The following is a 13,379-nucleotide window of genomic DNA, read 5'->3' as shown; positions in this document are numbered from 1 at the left end:
TCCCCTGCTCCTTCCCTCCTCCTCCATCACCTGTGGGGTTGTTTTGTTCCCCCTGCTCCTCTCCTCCTCCTCTATCACCTGTGGGGTTGTTGTGTTTCCCCTGCTCCTTCCCTCCTCCTCTATCACCTGTGGGGTTGTTGTGTTTCCCCTGCTCCTTCCCTCCTCCTCTATCACCTGTGGGGTTGTTGTGTTTCCCCTGCTCCTTCCCTCCTCCTCTATCACCTGTGGGGTTGTTTTGTTCCCCCTGCTCCTTTCCTCCTCCTCTATCACCTGTGGGGTTGTTTTGTTTCCCCTGTCCCTCCCAGTGAGCGCGTCTCACTCCCTCTTCTTCTCCTCTCCTTTCAGCCGCAGACCGCCTGGCGCCCCGCCGCACCGGCCCACCATTATCCGCCCTGCAGAACCTTCCCTGCTAGACTAGACCTGTGGCAAGGCCTTCCTCTGTCTGCGTGTATGTGTGAGAGAGAGAGAGTGTGTGTGCATGTGCGTGCGTGCGTGCGTGCGTGCGTGCGTGCGTGCGTGCGTGCGTGCGTGCGTGCGTGCGTGCGTTCGTGCGTGCGTGCGTATGTATGTGTGTGTGTGTGTGTGTGTGTGTGCGCACAATAGGGTCAGGAGGGGAGAGTGTAATGTATGTGCAGTGATCTGCATCGTCCAGCCTTTAGTAAAACTGAACTCAAGCGATGTTACATAGGCTGCTAATTTAGTCTCCACCAGCCAGGTGGGGTCAGTCAGTCCGCATGCAAAACAAAGGAAACCTTATATTAACCACTTGAATTTAGCAAAAAATAAAAGGAGAGACTGGACATTTTTTTTACACTCAAATCTAAGGCCAGTCGGGTGAAGTACTCCTGCTGAACCAGCAGGAGGCATCAGGCGGTTCTGCAGATCTGGTCAAAGATGCTCTGCTTGAGATCTGTTTTATTACAGCAGTAGACTGTGAGATCTGTTTTATTAGTAGCAGTAGACTTGCAAATTATTCTCCTGACAAGGTGCCTGGCAGCAGCCCTTTAACCACTGTAACCCTGACATCCTAATGTTGGGCGTGTCATTTCTAAAAAAATTATCTAAAATGATCAAAAAATAATGTTTTGAAAATGGACCATCTACATAAAGCTCACACGTCACAACGCATCGCTTAAGTATTCAGAACATTTTTGTGGTTAAGTGGCTAGCTAACCCTTTTTTATACACTGTTAAAAGGCTGGACTTCCTCTCCCCTCTGTCGCTCTGTCTGTAGATTGACCCCTTCACCTCTGTGTAATATACACACTTATTCTATTGTCAGTGTTCTCTGGGTGTTCCATGTTTCTAACTGATTTCATACTGAAAACGATGGCTTAATATCATTGTTATTTTGGTGGTGTTGTTGATCATCCCCTCCCCCCCCTCCCCTATGTCTTATTTTATTTTTCCCTCATCCGTGTAGCTTTAAAAAATGAACTGCAGCAGCAAAAACAAAACAAACCATGAAAAGACAATGAAGTTGCATGAAATGAAAAGTAACTTCAGCCTGCCGTGTGTCGCATTATTAGCAAAGTATCGGCCAGATGGGACGACTTTAACGCAAGCACTTCTAACCACTTCTAGCCTTCCCAATAAAGCCACTCGTCGTAGCAGTGAGATTTTAATCCATTGTGATATTATTATTATTATTATTATGTACAACATGCAAACAGACAGACAGACAGACACTGCACTTTGTGGGGCACATATTCTTCTCCAGGTTTGGCTTTCAGGAAACGTAGAGCACTGATGATCCCTTTCCGCCACTGAGTGGACCTTATTCATGCTTTTACCCGTTAAGACATGAGGACCACATTCTAAATCCTAACAGTTCTCTGAAAAGCCCGTTTCTATATATCAGTGGGACTTTTACCACGTCAAGGAGCCCCGAAATGATATGTATTCCCCCCCACAGAAGCAAAGATTTTAGTTATAAATGTTCGATTTAAAAACATTTATATATTCAAAGATTTGCACAAATGTTCATGATTTTTGAAAAGAAATTGGTATATCTGCTATGCGAAGATGACACTGGGATGCTTTCCCTGGTTTTAATGGGTTGAACACATGATTCATGAACCCTCCGCAAAGACATTTGGAGTAGAGGTAAAAAGAAAATAAACAAAATGGAGAGGGTACGAATCCCTGTGGGAACTTGGTCAACTAAGTGGTTAATGGATCCCCTACTGGACAGTGCATGTAGTACGGTTTCCTATAAAAGAATGAAGTAGTGGGGTGTGTGTGTGTGTGTGTGTGTGTGTGTGTGTGTGGACACGGGGAGAGGAGTTAGTTGGGCACCATGCACAGAGAGTTTGGCCACTTGTGGCTTTGGTTGACGAGGACGTTTATGGTTGCGCTCTTTTTTTTCCTTCCTGTTGCCATCCATAGAATATCATTGTATATAACTCGCCTTAAATGGAGAGGTGAACACTGATTTAATTTCATTTTACTCCAGGGCCAATGGGCACACACACAACACACACACACACACACACACACACACACACACACACACACACACGCTATTGATATTGCTATCGAAACCCAACATTTTAAATGTTATCATGTAGACATCATACTAATTGAAGCACTAACAGTCATTCTACATAGTAGTAGCCTGGGGTTTATGGAAAGATATTTGTCATTTCCTGATGTATTATTATTTATAACCTGGGCATTTGTCATTTATTTTCTGATGTATTGATTGCCATGCTGTTGGCTCTGTCCAAACATGTTTTGCTCATAACACCGCTCCCCCTACAATCCCCAATAACCTCAAGGTACAGTAGTAGGTTTGATATACTCGTTCACCCCTGAAAATTAATAAAACAAAGTGCAGACCCGGTGGAGTGCTCCAGTATTTTATTTGGATAGTCTCCATTGAAGTGCCCAGACAGGTACAGGCCCAGATACTTGGTCTCATGCCATTGTCATTTGTCACATTGGGTGGTGAGCTCGTAGATAGGGCTGTTTTTGGTGTGCGGCGCCCATGCACAATAAAGTACAAACCAGGTGTTGTGGATTGTAGGAGAGGTTTTGGCTGTCTGTACACACAGGGTGGGTAACTAAGGCAAAACAGTCTCCACACAGTTCTGATTATTTGCTCATGAATATCGTTGATTGCTCTGTGAGAGGGTATTTTAATCAAAATATATATATATATTTTATCTTTTCTTTTCTTTTGAGTGGAAGGAAGGAGAAATCAGGTCCCTGGGGGCGGCGTTTAACAATGGACTACTGTGTTGTTTTCTGTTCTTTTGATTTTGATGAGTAGTGCAGGAGTTGGTGTGGTGAGTGAGTGGGTGTTGGAACTCTGTTGCGGTGTGTGACTGACTGTACATCCTGTCTGGAGAGCCTGTCTACACTGGATAGCAGGCCTAGGGTTGGGATCCGTAGGAACCGGATCCATCATCAACGAACCGGGAATCGGTTGGAACCGTTTTTCTTTTTTTAATCACACTGACTTCACGTCTGCTATACAAATTACAAAACCAGTGGTTCTCAACGTTCTTATTTAAAAGGACCCCATAACTCTTTGAGGCACCTTTTCCACCAGGGTTGAACCGCTTCGGTTCTTCTTTTCCTGCCTAATATTGAACCAGTTCAGAGTGTTTCCACTGAATATTAATTGGTTAAGATCCCTAGGGGAGTTGGTTTGGAGCTGGAACCAAAACAATGGATGCCGGTTCCTTGAATCTAGAACGGAACCAGTTCTAGAATCAACGTTCTTTTGGTGGAAAAGGGGCCTGAGAAGTGTACTTATGGAACTCCATTTGGAATTGTTAAAAGATCCGGAATCGCTAAAAATCCGAAAAGGATCCCCACCCTAATAGTGAGCCGATACACAGCGGGGCATCCTGGTGACGAAGTGGTCCTTGGAACAACAGTCTCTCCAGACAGGAAGGATGCACATTTTTTTTTCTACCCCTGTGTTTCTCAACAATTCTGGCTACAGTGACAGTACTACCTGGGGGGGCGTCCTATTAAAAAAAAAGTGATTATGCAATTACCGGAATTATTTTATTATCATGTGAAGCCATCGGCAACCGCGCACCAGTGGTACACGAGAATTCACAGAACAACTAATTGCAATCATTCGAATTCCGATCGGCCTACGGCGTTGAAATCTCCGTCCCACCGGGCGTCTGTCACTCACGCCTATCTTATCCCATTCTGACCTGAGATCAGATTCATACGAGGTTTCCGCCGGACACACACTGGTCTGATGAACCCATTCTGACCTGAGATCAGATTCAAAAAAATGTCAGTCGCTCTTCGATTTTTCAAAAATAGCAGACCTACAAGCTCGTATCGCGCCACTCGGTGGCGCGATATGAGCTTGTAGATCTGCTATTTTTAAATGGCTAAAGCATAACATGATGCTGACACCAAAATGGGTGCCCGGTCAGAATGGGTTATCCCCTGACAGCCTGTAATGTTGATGCCCTGAATGATAAAGTTAGCTTGTGGTGACTTGATCTTTTCATTTTCTTCCACCCCCCTCCTCCTCCTCCCCCTCTCTCTCTCTTTCCCTACACACTGTGGATGTGAATGTTGGGGCAGACCAACCTTTGTTTGCGCATTGCTCTTTTTTTTTCTTTCTCCTTTTGTTTTGCAAAATCCATGTCAAGTGCCTCTGTAGCAATTAACGGATTTGAATAAACAAAATGATCGGATTTTGTTTCTTTTTTTTTTTTAAAGGAGCGTTAATAATAAAGAGGTATTGTGTACAATAAAGGGACTGGCTCTGGTGGTTGGTGTCTCTTTGTGTCCTGTGTTGTCCTCTCTCTCTCTCTCTCTCTCTCCATTCATGCGACCTTCCCTGCCTGGAGCGCCCGTTCTTGCCTCTTTCCTACCTCAGCAGCCCTCCTAATAGAGATAGCAGACATAACAGACTGTGTAAATGATCCCATGGCAACTTTTTAAGCAACAGACTTGTCTGCCTCAAAGGTTATTCCAGAGAAACATTGTCTAATGTCTTTACTCCCAGCCCTTGCATTGTTTTGGGGACTGAATATTAAAGGGACACTTCACCCTTTTTGCAAAAGAATATATGTTAATGACGTTTAGAAGCTTTAGATCACTTTCCTGGGGGTATTTATGTGTGTAATATGTGGTTTTAGTTATTTTAGATTGTAGCAGTGAGCCTGTTGTCTCTGATGTCATGGACACTGGTCTCACTACCTTCCTGGACTACAATTCCCATAATTCTTTGGTGCACTGCTCCTCCTTGCGGATAGGGGGAGAGCTGTCTTACTGAGACAACATGTAGTCCAGGAAGAAAGTGAGCCCAGTGTCCATGACATCAGAGACAACAGGCTCACTGCTACAATCTAAAATATCTAAAACCACATATTACACACATAAAGATCTCCAGGAAAGTGTTCTAAAGCTTCTAAACATCATTAACATATATTTTTTTGCAAAAAGGGTGAAGTGTCCCTTTAAGGCATGAAACAAAAGCACCATCAATACCATGTCCGTAATAAAAGCTGTAGGCAGGGCGTGAGAGTTCTGACGGCTCCCTGCAGTGCCTCACCAGCAGTGAGAAGAAACCACTCCATCAGTCTGCATTGCACTTCCAGAACTCAGAGAATTGGTCCTCTCTAATGCTCATTACCCGTCTGTGTTTCAGAGGAGGGCTGTGGACAGTTCAGAAACCCGCCTACCAGTGACACCATCGATGAGGAATCGAGCTAATAGAAACGAGTGCAGACATTCTATTCCTGGACAGTTGTCATGCATTCTTCTCATGTTAATAAAAATCTAAATTAAAAAAAATTGAAATCTTGTTTGAGAAAAAAAAAAAAACGGCCTAATGCTGTCACTGGTATGCAGGTTTCTGAGGTGTCCTCCACACTCCACAGCCCTATGACGTGAAAACTCTGATTCATGTGAGGGGAGGCCGCCACATGACGTCACTACTTAAAGCAAACATTCAAAGTCCATAGACTTGGCTGCAACGTGACGTCATGCCTGAAAGCCATATGTTCGATGGGGCGCTAGTGCCTGGGCTCCCCTCTGAAAATGGGTGAGGTTGATATTTCATTGTTGGTGCATCAAGTATAATGGTATTTTAAGTGACTGGATGAAATAACACCCTATGCTACCTAAATGACGGCTACACCTATCGAATGCATTCCTTTCTTGATCCTCATGACAGTACGAGATATGAAGATATCTGTGTCCACCACTTGTATACGAGTAGGGAGTGAATAATCAGCCACTATCGTTTCTAAGAGGAAGCCCTATTGAAAATTAGCCCTTGCCATGACTGGAACTGGCATTACTTGCATGTCAACGAGTCCATTAGAAGGAGTGGGAAATGATTAACGTTGGTCTTGTCATTGCGATTGTCCCTGAACAGGCGCCCCGCCCCTCGACGAAACCTGTGGTGACCTCAACCCATTGGACGAGACCTGACACCTTACCAAGAACTGTTCGACAACGGAACCACTGATACTTATGTCACGCCAAAGAATAAGTGTATGCATTCCTTTTAAGCCAATAATGCTTACATACTATGTCCTCACAATCTTCATAAATAACATTATTGTCATGCATATACGCCAATGTTAGATATTGACTTGCGTCTTGACAGTATTTCCACATAGACGCAATATTGAACCAATTTATAATACTGGAATGAGTTCAGTTTCCTGACACCATCAGTGGTTTTCATTCAAAATTTCACAACATGCTGTTAATTGCTTATTCATACCAAGAACAGTAATTTGAGAAACATTTTCCATGGGCAAATTGCTTGACAATGTGCCAGCAGTCATAACAACCGCTCAAAATGTGGAACTCTAGATGACTGGTGTATGTCTAGGAATGTCTCTGGCCTACTCGATGCATTCATACCACTTCTGCTTAGCTTTTGGTCTATCTGAAATTTCAGACTGAATACTTAAATAGAGTGTTGATAAGCATTGTACTTGGAAATGCCAAGTTGTAAATATCAAACTATTTTTTTGCTAAGAGAAATGTATAATACAATTCACAGCAAAATCCTGAGTGTTAATTTAGCTCCCAGAAGTAAAGAATTACATTCAGGGTTTTGCTGTAAACGTTATATGCCTTAGGTAGTGTTTACTACAGTTAGTATATTTATACCCAGGCAAGTGCAGTTGTATAAAATACTGCTTTAATGCATACTGTCAGGGCCAAAGGTGTGCTGTTTTAGCCAAAACAAACTTGCCTTCTACGTTGCTCCCTTTAGACATTTTTAGGTAGGTTCCCAGCTGGAAAACTTGATCAGGGAATTTTATTTTTTTAGATTGTGTGAATACGGTTTAGGTCAACAATGATTGTATTTAAAAAGGGATTTGATTTAATTTGATGTGTCTCTGTGGAACAATTTGTGTAGTCGTGGTAGTATGGCCCAGGGGTGAGGTTTCTGAATTTGGTTGGGGCTGATTTGGTCTCATCCTTATCACACAATATATAGTAAATGTAGTAAACAACTGTAATAACGAAAACCCAATTAAAAAACCTTCCCTTGAGAACAGCGTGATTCAGGCTGCCGTACTGACATTTCAACAAGAATACCAGGGAGGAAGAAATGTTTATTATTGCAATACAGTATAATACAAAGTAATAACCTCATTAATAAATACTTATTAATGTTGCTTTACAATTATAATTTAAAACACAAGATCTCAACTTTGCTGGCTTAAACTTCAGTGCTTCTGGCTGGCATAAATAGTTTGGCAGAGCTGCAGGCATGGTTTAGGAACTTTGGGGTTTTAATTAAAAACAAAAATACGAATGTGATTCATATCAAACTTGGCACGCTTCTGTTGTTTAGAAAAAGATATTGCAGTTTTACAGAAAATCTGAAACCATTTCTCAGTATAGTTCCTTCCAAACAGTGTTTCATAATGTGAACTACAATATGTGCAATATATCATGTCATCATAATATATATATATTATATATATATCTTTTCAATCAATTACACACCCCATGATGCCTTGAATTCATGTTGATTTATTTGTTTTTGTTGCATTCCTGAGCCAATCATTTGATGACCCGGACATTGGTCAACAGGAGACTCTTCGCCGGTCATGAAATGATTGGCAAACTATTAATCTAGAAAATAAGTAACTTCTTTGGGTGAACTACTCCTGCTAAGTCTTGGAAGCTCTGCAGCAGGCACACCGTCGAAGGCTTGTGCTACGTGCAGACCCTTTTCTTGCTGTCGAAGAGGCGCTGCAGCGTGTAGATCTGAGCGACGGCCACAGTCAGGATAACCAGCAGGTTGACGCAGGACCAGAAGGACACGCGCCACAAGTTGTCTTCCAATAGGTAGCGGTCCCGGGCCTCGAAGGCACGGAGCGTGGTCTGGACCCTCTGGGTCTTCTCTAGGTGCCAGTGAATGGTTTCTACGGTCGCCTTTAAGTAGGAAGAGTGCAGAAAAGGGAACAGTGCGGATTAATTGTGTGCCACACAGTAAAATCCTCTCTAAACTCAGAGAGTGTACAAATGGAAGCTGGACCTGTGGTACAGTATATGAGAGATAAAATGTTGTTGTTGTAGACCAGTGGTTGTGAAAGTGGCGTCTGCGGGGGACCCTAAGGGTTCCTTGAGATGGTTCCAAGGGCCCAGGTTCCATGGGTACACTCACAGAGTTATGGGGGTCCTTTAAATTAGAAGCTTTGAGGAATACTGCTGTAGACTGTGTTTTGTTTCCGGGTCACTTTCTCACCCTGAAATCCTCCAGTTTGTACTGCACCATGCTGTCCTGGGTGGCTGCGGCCGCCATGTCCGCCCATTCCTCCACTTCCTCATGGCTCTTGTCCTGACTGCTGATGATCACATCGAAGAACACCATCTTCTCCGCCAACTTACTGAAGCTGTTGTCGAAGCACAGCCGGTAGTCTCCAACCTCGGTGAGATCCACTCTGGGGGGGAATAGAAGGACCACACCGTTTAACTGCTAAACATAACTTAAACTAAACATTGACTCATCGCAGAAGACTGTCATAATGATGAGCTATCGTAAGATGGATTGCACCCTTGTGCAAGAGGGCATTTTTGGTACATTTCAGCCGGTTTATTTACTTGTGTTTCAGGTTTAATAGCTTTCATCATGTTTAGCATCACTCTTACGTGAGATGAGTTTTGTACCATTAAACTTGATTTCTTTAGGTGGCCTAAAGGTTCCCGGTTCCATTCCTGGGAACGGCAGAACATAACGTATATTTTCACAGAATCCTAATAAGAGTCTTTGTTTCAGGGTTTGTAAACACAAATATTGTTTTGCTACCACCACCTAGTTTTTTCTCAAACTAGTTTTGAAGGTTTGTGTAAACACAAACATTGTGTAAACAACATTGAAGACAAAAGTGAGGACGTAAATTGTGATTGGCCGTAAAGAGATGATTTTTGATGATTTTATAACTGCAAAATTAATATTGTGATTGTGGTGTGTTTCTATCTGTAGGCTACACCACTTATTAAAAGCTCATTAGCTATAGGTATTCTGGGGTTCCCATACTGGCCAATGAGGATGTTATAGTGTATGCAGAATAAAACCAGCCCTATAGAAATCTACAACGTACGTGTGGATTCCATCAGATCTCCTGAAGTCGGAGACCATCTTATATCCATTGGGGGAGATGAGGGTGAAGCCCACATCCAGACCAGACCCTGCTATCACCTGGTATAGGGGAAAGAAGAAGAGATACTATAGTGGAAACACAAGGACATTCAAGGCTATTAATGTAAGGCTGATTTAATTAGACACTAATCATATGACAGAGCATAGGCATTAGTGTACTGTTACAGCAGTGGTTCTCAATCTGTGGGTCACCACATGATGTTCAAAAATGTCCTTAAATTGTCAGTTCACTGTCATTTGGGATGACTTTTTTTTAATACCGACAAGAAAGAAAAGAAAAAGACTATTAGGCTGCTACTGCATCAAAAGGAATCAACAAACTACTAGGCAAGGCAAGGCCATTTTATTTATATAGCACCTTTCATACACAAGGCAATTCAAAGTGCTTTACAGAATAAAAACAACAACAGTGCACTTTAAAAATGAATACAGATTTATAATAGATACAATTAAAATAAGATATAGGAGCATATAAATTACAACAAATACTCCCACCTGTAATAGAAACAGAAAACACAGCTAATTTAAAGTCCAGGCAAGACCTATAGCTGTTATTAGACATCACTGGGTTAGGCAATGTTAAATAAATACGTTTTTAAGTTGGACTTGGTTGGCTATGGTTGGGGATTTCCTAATGTAACCTGGAATGTTATTCCAGGTGTGTGGTGCATAATATGTTTTGTTCCTCCTACCTATCGGGTGAACTATCAGTAGGCCAGCCCCAGATGACCTAAGGGTTCTGGAGGGTTCATATCGGCTTCAGCATGTCTGAGATGTAGCTGGGCCCAAAGCCACAAACACATTTGTAGACAAGTAACAATCAATTATCTGGGACACTGGCAGCCAATGTAAGGATTTTATGACTGGTGTAATATGGTCATATTTCCTAGTTTTTGTCAGGACTGACTATAGCCGCAGCATTCTGAATCAGTTGGAGTTGACGAAGAGCTTTGTTTGAAAGTCCTGTGAGCAGACCATTACAGTAATCCAGTCTACTGGAAACAAAAGCAAAAACTAAACTGGTCCATAATATTGTCACATAAGAAAGAAAATAATTTATCTGTGGAACTGAAAATGTAACTGCCTCAACTCTTACATTATACAAGTGTTATCAACACCCAGTTCAAATATAATTCTTTTGGGGGTTCACAGGCTGAAAAGGTTGAGAACCACTGTGTTTTACAGCAACGTGAGATTATTCACATCACAAGACTATGCTAGTACCGCATCTTCTAATTTGCCTCGCAGAGACGCAGCTCTGCCGGGCTTGGCCTTATCTGTCTCGCTACAGTAGGTCTACCGCTCTCTGCTTTTCATATTCAAATTCAGTCCCCCGCAGGACCGTAAAACCTTCATCTCCAGAGTTAAATTGGATTTTACAGACAGTGCATAAACCTTGTGCATAAACTCAAGGCTATAGCTCACAGAACTGTAGTATAACTGACTGAGCTCATGTGCTTTGTTGTTGTGTTTTATCCAGGATTGCTAGGATATGTTATCATACCATAAAGGCCACATGTTTTAATTTCATATTTCATTTCATTTATGGTTTTATTCATTTTGACTGTTTAACATATTCCATACAAGAAAAGGAAAGTTCATCATGCCCCACAGAAATGTGTCAGATGAGGACGGTAGGGGGGGGTCCACTCTGACCTGACAGACTAGTCTGACTACACATAAGCCTAGGGGTCAGTGAGGGCTGAGTGTATGGTGGTGGCATGCAATCTTTTTTTTATATATAATTTAAATTGTACCTTTCAAAACCACTTCCTTGGAGTGGGTCATGGTGGGATTGTTTTTCTTTTTTTAAGGCTCTGAAACTGTAGGGTCACTCACAGCACTGTGCTCTGCTCTGATCAAAGTCCATTTCCACGTGTTCAGCGGATGGTTTCCACTTTCCAGTAGAGTAGACCTATTGATTAAATATATAAAGCTCCAATCATTGATTCGAGGAAGAGAAGGAGAGAGAGATTACCTGGTATTCTATTTCCATACTCCAATTTTCCGCAGTGGTTTGGAAAAAACATTCCGTTTTGCCAGCAGGTAATAAGATTGTGAATTGAGAGTCTTGGTTTGTTTTTCCCAAACCGAAAGTCAAGTCCATAACAAGCGCAAACCATGTCAGCACATAGAGTTTTGCAGAAACACTAGACAATATCCATTCGCAGTGCATTGCGAGGCTATAATTCCTGTCTATTGCGATTTGCTCATACGACATAGGATATTACAACTTTGTTACTATAGACTAATATCCCTACTGTGGTAAAACAAAGTTGTTTTAGACCAATAGCGCTGTAGAAGTCTGACCAGTTGCCACCTGTCCGCCTCCAATACGGCAGAGGTGGCGCCCCCGTGTGGGACGCAGCCAGAGGCGCAGCCAGTGGTTCTACAGTCCAGGCTGGGTAGGCAACCTTTATCAGAAGAGATTAAGAGATTACAATTCTATCTGGAGCCGCAAAATATGTTTGCTTTAATAAAGCAGACTTTCAGTATTTGTGATTTTTCTGGTCTTTCAATATTACATTTTATTGTTTGATAATTTAATTTCTCAAAGCATATTATCAAGTATACTGTACCAGTAAGCCAGCAGCATTGGTGGTGAAAACAAATAAAGATGTCTTAAAGGACCACTTCACCACTTTTCAACCTATCTTCATATAATAGGTCCTCACTAATAATCATGAAGAAATGGCGCAATTTTGTTTCTACTCGGTCTGTGTCTCATAGGAGGGCTGTGGGCAGTTCAGAAACCGTCTTCCAGTGACATCATCGATGGGGAATACAAGCTAATAGAAACTGCAGGCTTTCTAGTACTGAAAAGTTGCAATGCGAAAATGGAAGCCATCGTTCTCACGATAATGAAAATCTAAATATTTTTGTCAAATAATCTTGTTTAAAAATAAATCTGCCTAATGATGATGTCACTGGAAGACGGTTTCTAAACTGCCCACAGCCCTCCTATGAGAGTAGAAAAAAATCGTGCCATTTTTTCATGATTATTAGTGAGGACCTATTATATAAAGATAGGTTGAAAAGTGGTGAAGTGGTCCTTTAATAATAATAATAATAATATCTCAAATTTATATAGCGCTTTACAGAGGTAACAAATAAACAAATAAAAACAACTTTATTAGAAAAAAATAAAAACACTTACCGGTATTCCTTTTCATACTTCTTTGCTGTAGCCACGGGAGGGCCTATAAGAGCCACATGTGGCTCTGTCCGCATGTCAATTACAATTTTACAATTTAGGCATTTAGCAGACGCTCTTAATCCAGAGCAATTTACATTATATATATATATATATAGTAGGCATGAAGTTATTCTTTAATTTTGATATTGCAAAACAATGTTGCCTATACACCAGATACAAATAAGAATGAAATGTAATGAAGGAAAATAGAAGAATAGAAGAATGTATTCATGATAATTACATCTTTGTTTGTTTTCACCACCAATGCTGCTGGCTTACTGGTACAGTATACTTGATATGCTTTGAGAAATTAAATTAGCAAACAATAAAATGTAATATTGAAAGACCAGAAAAATCACAAATACTTAAAGTTTGCTTTATTAAAGCAAACATATTTTGCGGCTCCCGATAGAATTGTAATATGTTTTTGGGGCCAAAAATGGCTCTTCTTCTGATAATAAAGGTTGCCTGGACTAGAACCACTGGCTGCGTCCCACACAGGGCCTTAGTCCTACTCCTCCTCCCAGCCCAAATCACACCGTGGAAAGCATGAGTGTC

General features: G+C 41.7%; 2 protein-coding genes across 6 annotated transcripts in view; one reads left to right on the top strand and one right to left on the bottom strand.

Moving 5' to 3' along the window:
• LOC310869674 (dynamin-2-like) overlaps positions 1 to 7,441 on the top strand; it is a 55,699-nt gene extending 48,258 nt beyond the window's left edge. For 2 of the 5 annotated variants that reach the window (XM_083780508.1, XM_083780505.1), the window contains exon 21: positions 346 to 2,828. In XM_083780508.1, coding sequence (XP_083636634.1) covers positions 346 to 418 — 73 coding nt within the window. In that variant the 3' untranslated portion in view covers positions 419 to 2,828. Of the gene's footprint in view, positions 1 to 345; positions 2,831 to 6,367 lie in introns of those variants that run through there. The other 3 variants (XM_083780506.1, XM_083780509.1, XM_083780507.1) reach the window with 3 other exon arrangements.
• Positions 7,442 to 8,178: 737 nt separating this feature from the next.
• On the bottom strand, positions 8,179 to 11,720 carry LOC310869912 (transmembrane emp24 domain-containing protein 1-like; the record flags this gene model as incomplete). Its single annotated transcript, XM_083780891.1, has 4 exons — positions 11,604 to 11,720; positions 9,567 to 9,664; positions 8,711 to 8,906; positions 8,179 to 8,397 (listed from the first exon to the last, which is right to left on the bottom strand). The coding sequence occupies exons 1-4, from the start codon at positions 11,619 to 11,621 to the stop codon at positions 8,179 to 8,181; spliced, it is 531 nt and encodes a 176-aa protein (XP_083637017.1). The 5' UTR covers positions 11,622 to 11,720.
• Between the last annotated feature and the right edge of the window lie 1,659 nt (positions 11,721 to 13,379).

Source organism: Protomyctophum parallelum (assembly GCF_964188405.1).
Source record: "Protomyctophum parallelum genome assembly, chromosome: 13".
NCBI lineage: Eukaryota > Metazoa > Chordata > Actinopteri > Myctophiformes > Myctophidae > Protomyctophum > Protomyctophum parallelum.
Note: the sequence above shows the minus strand (reverse complement) of the source record. Positions and strands in the feature narration are given on the sequence as shown.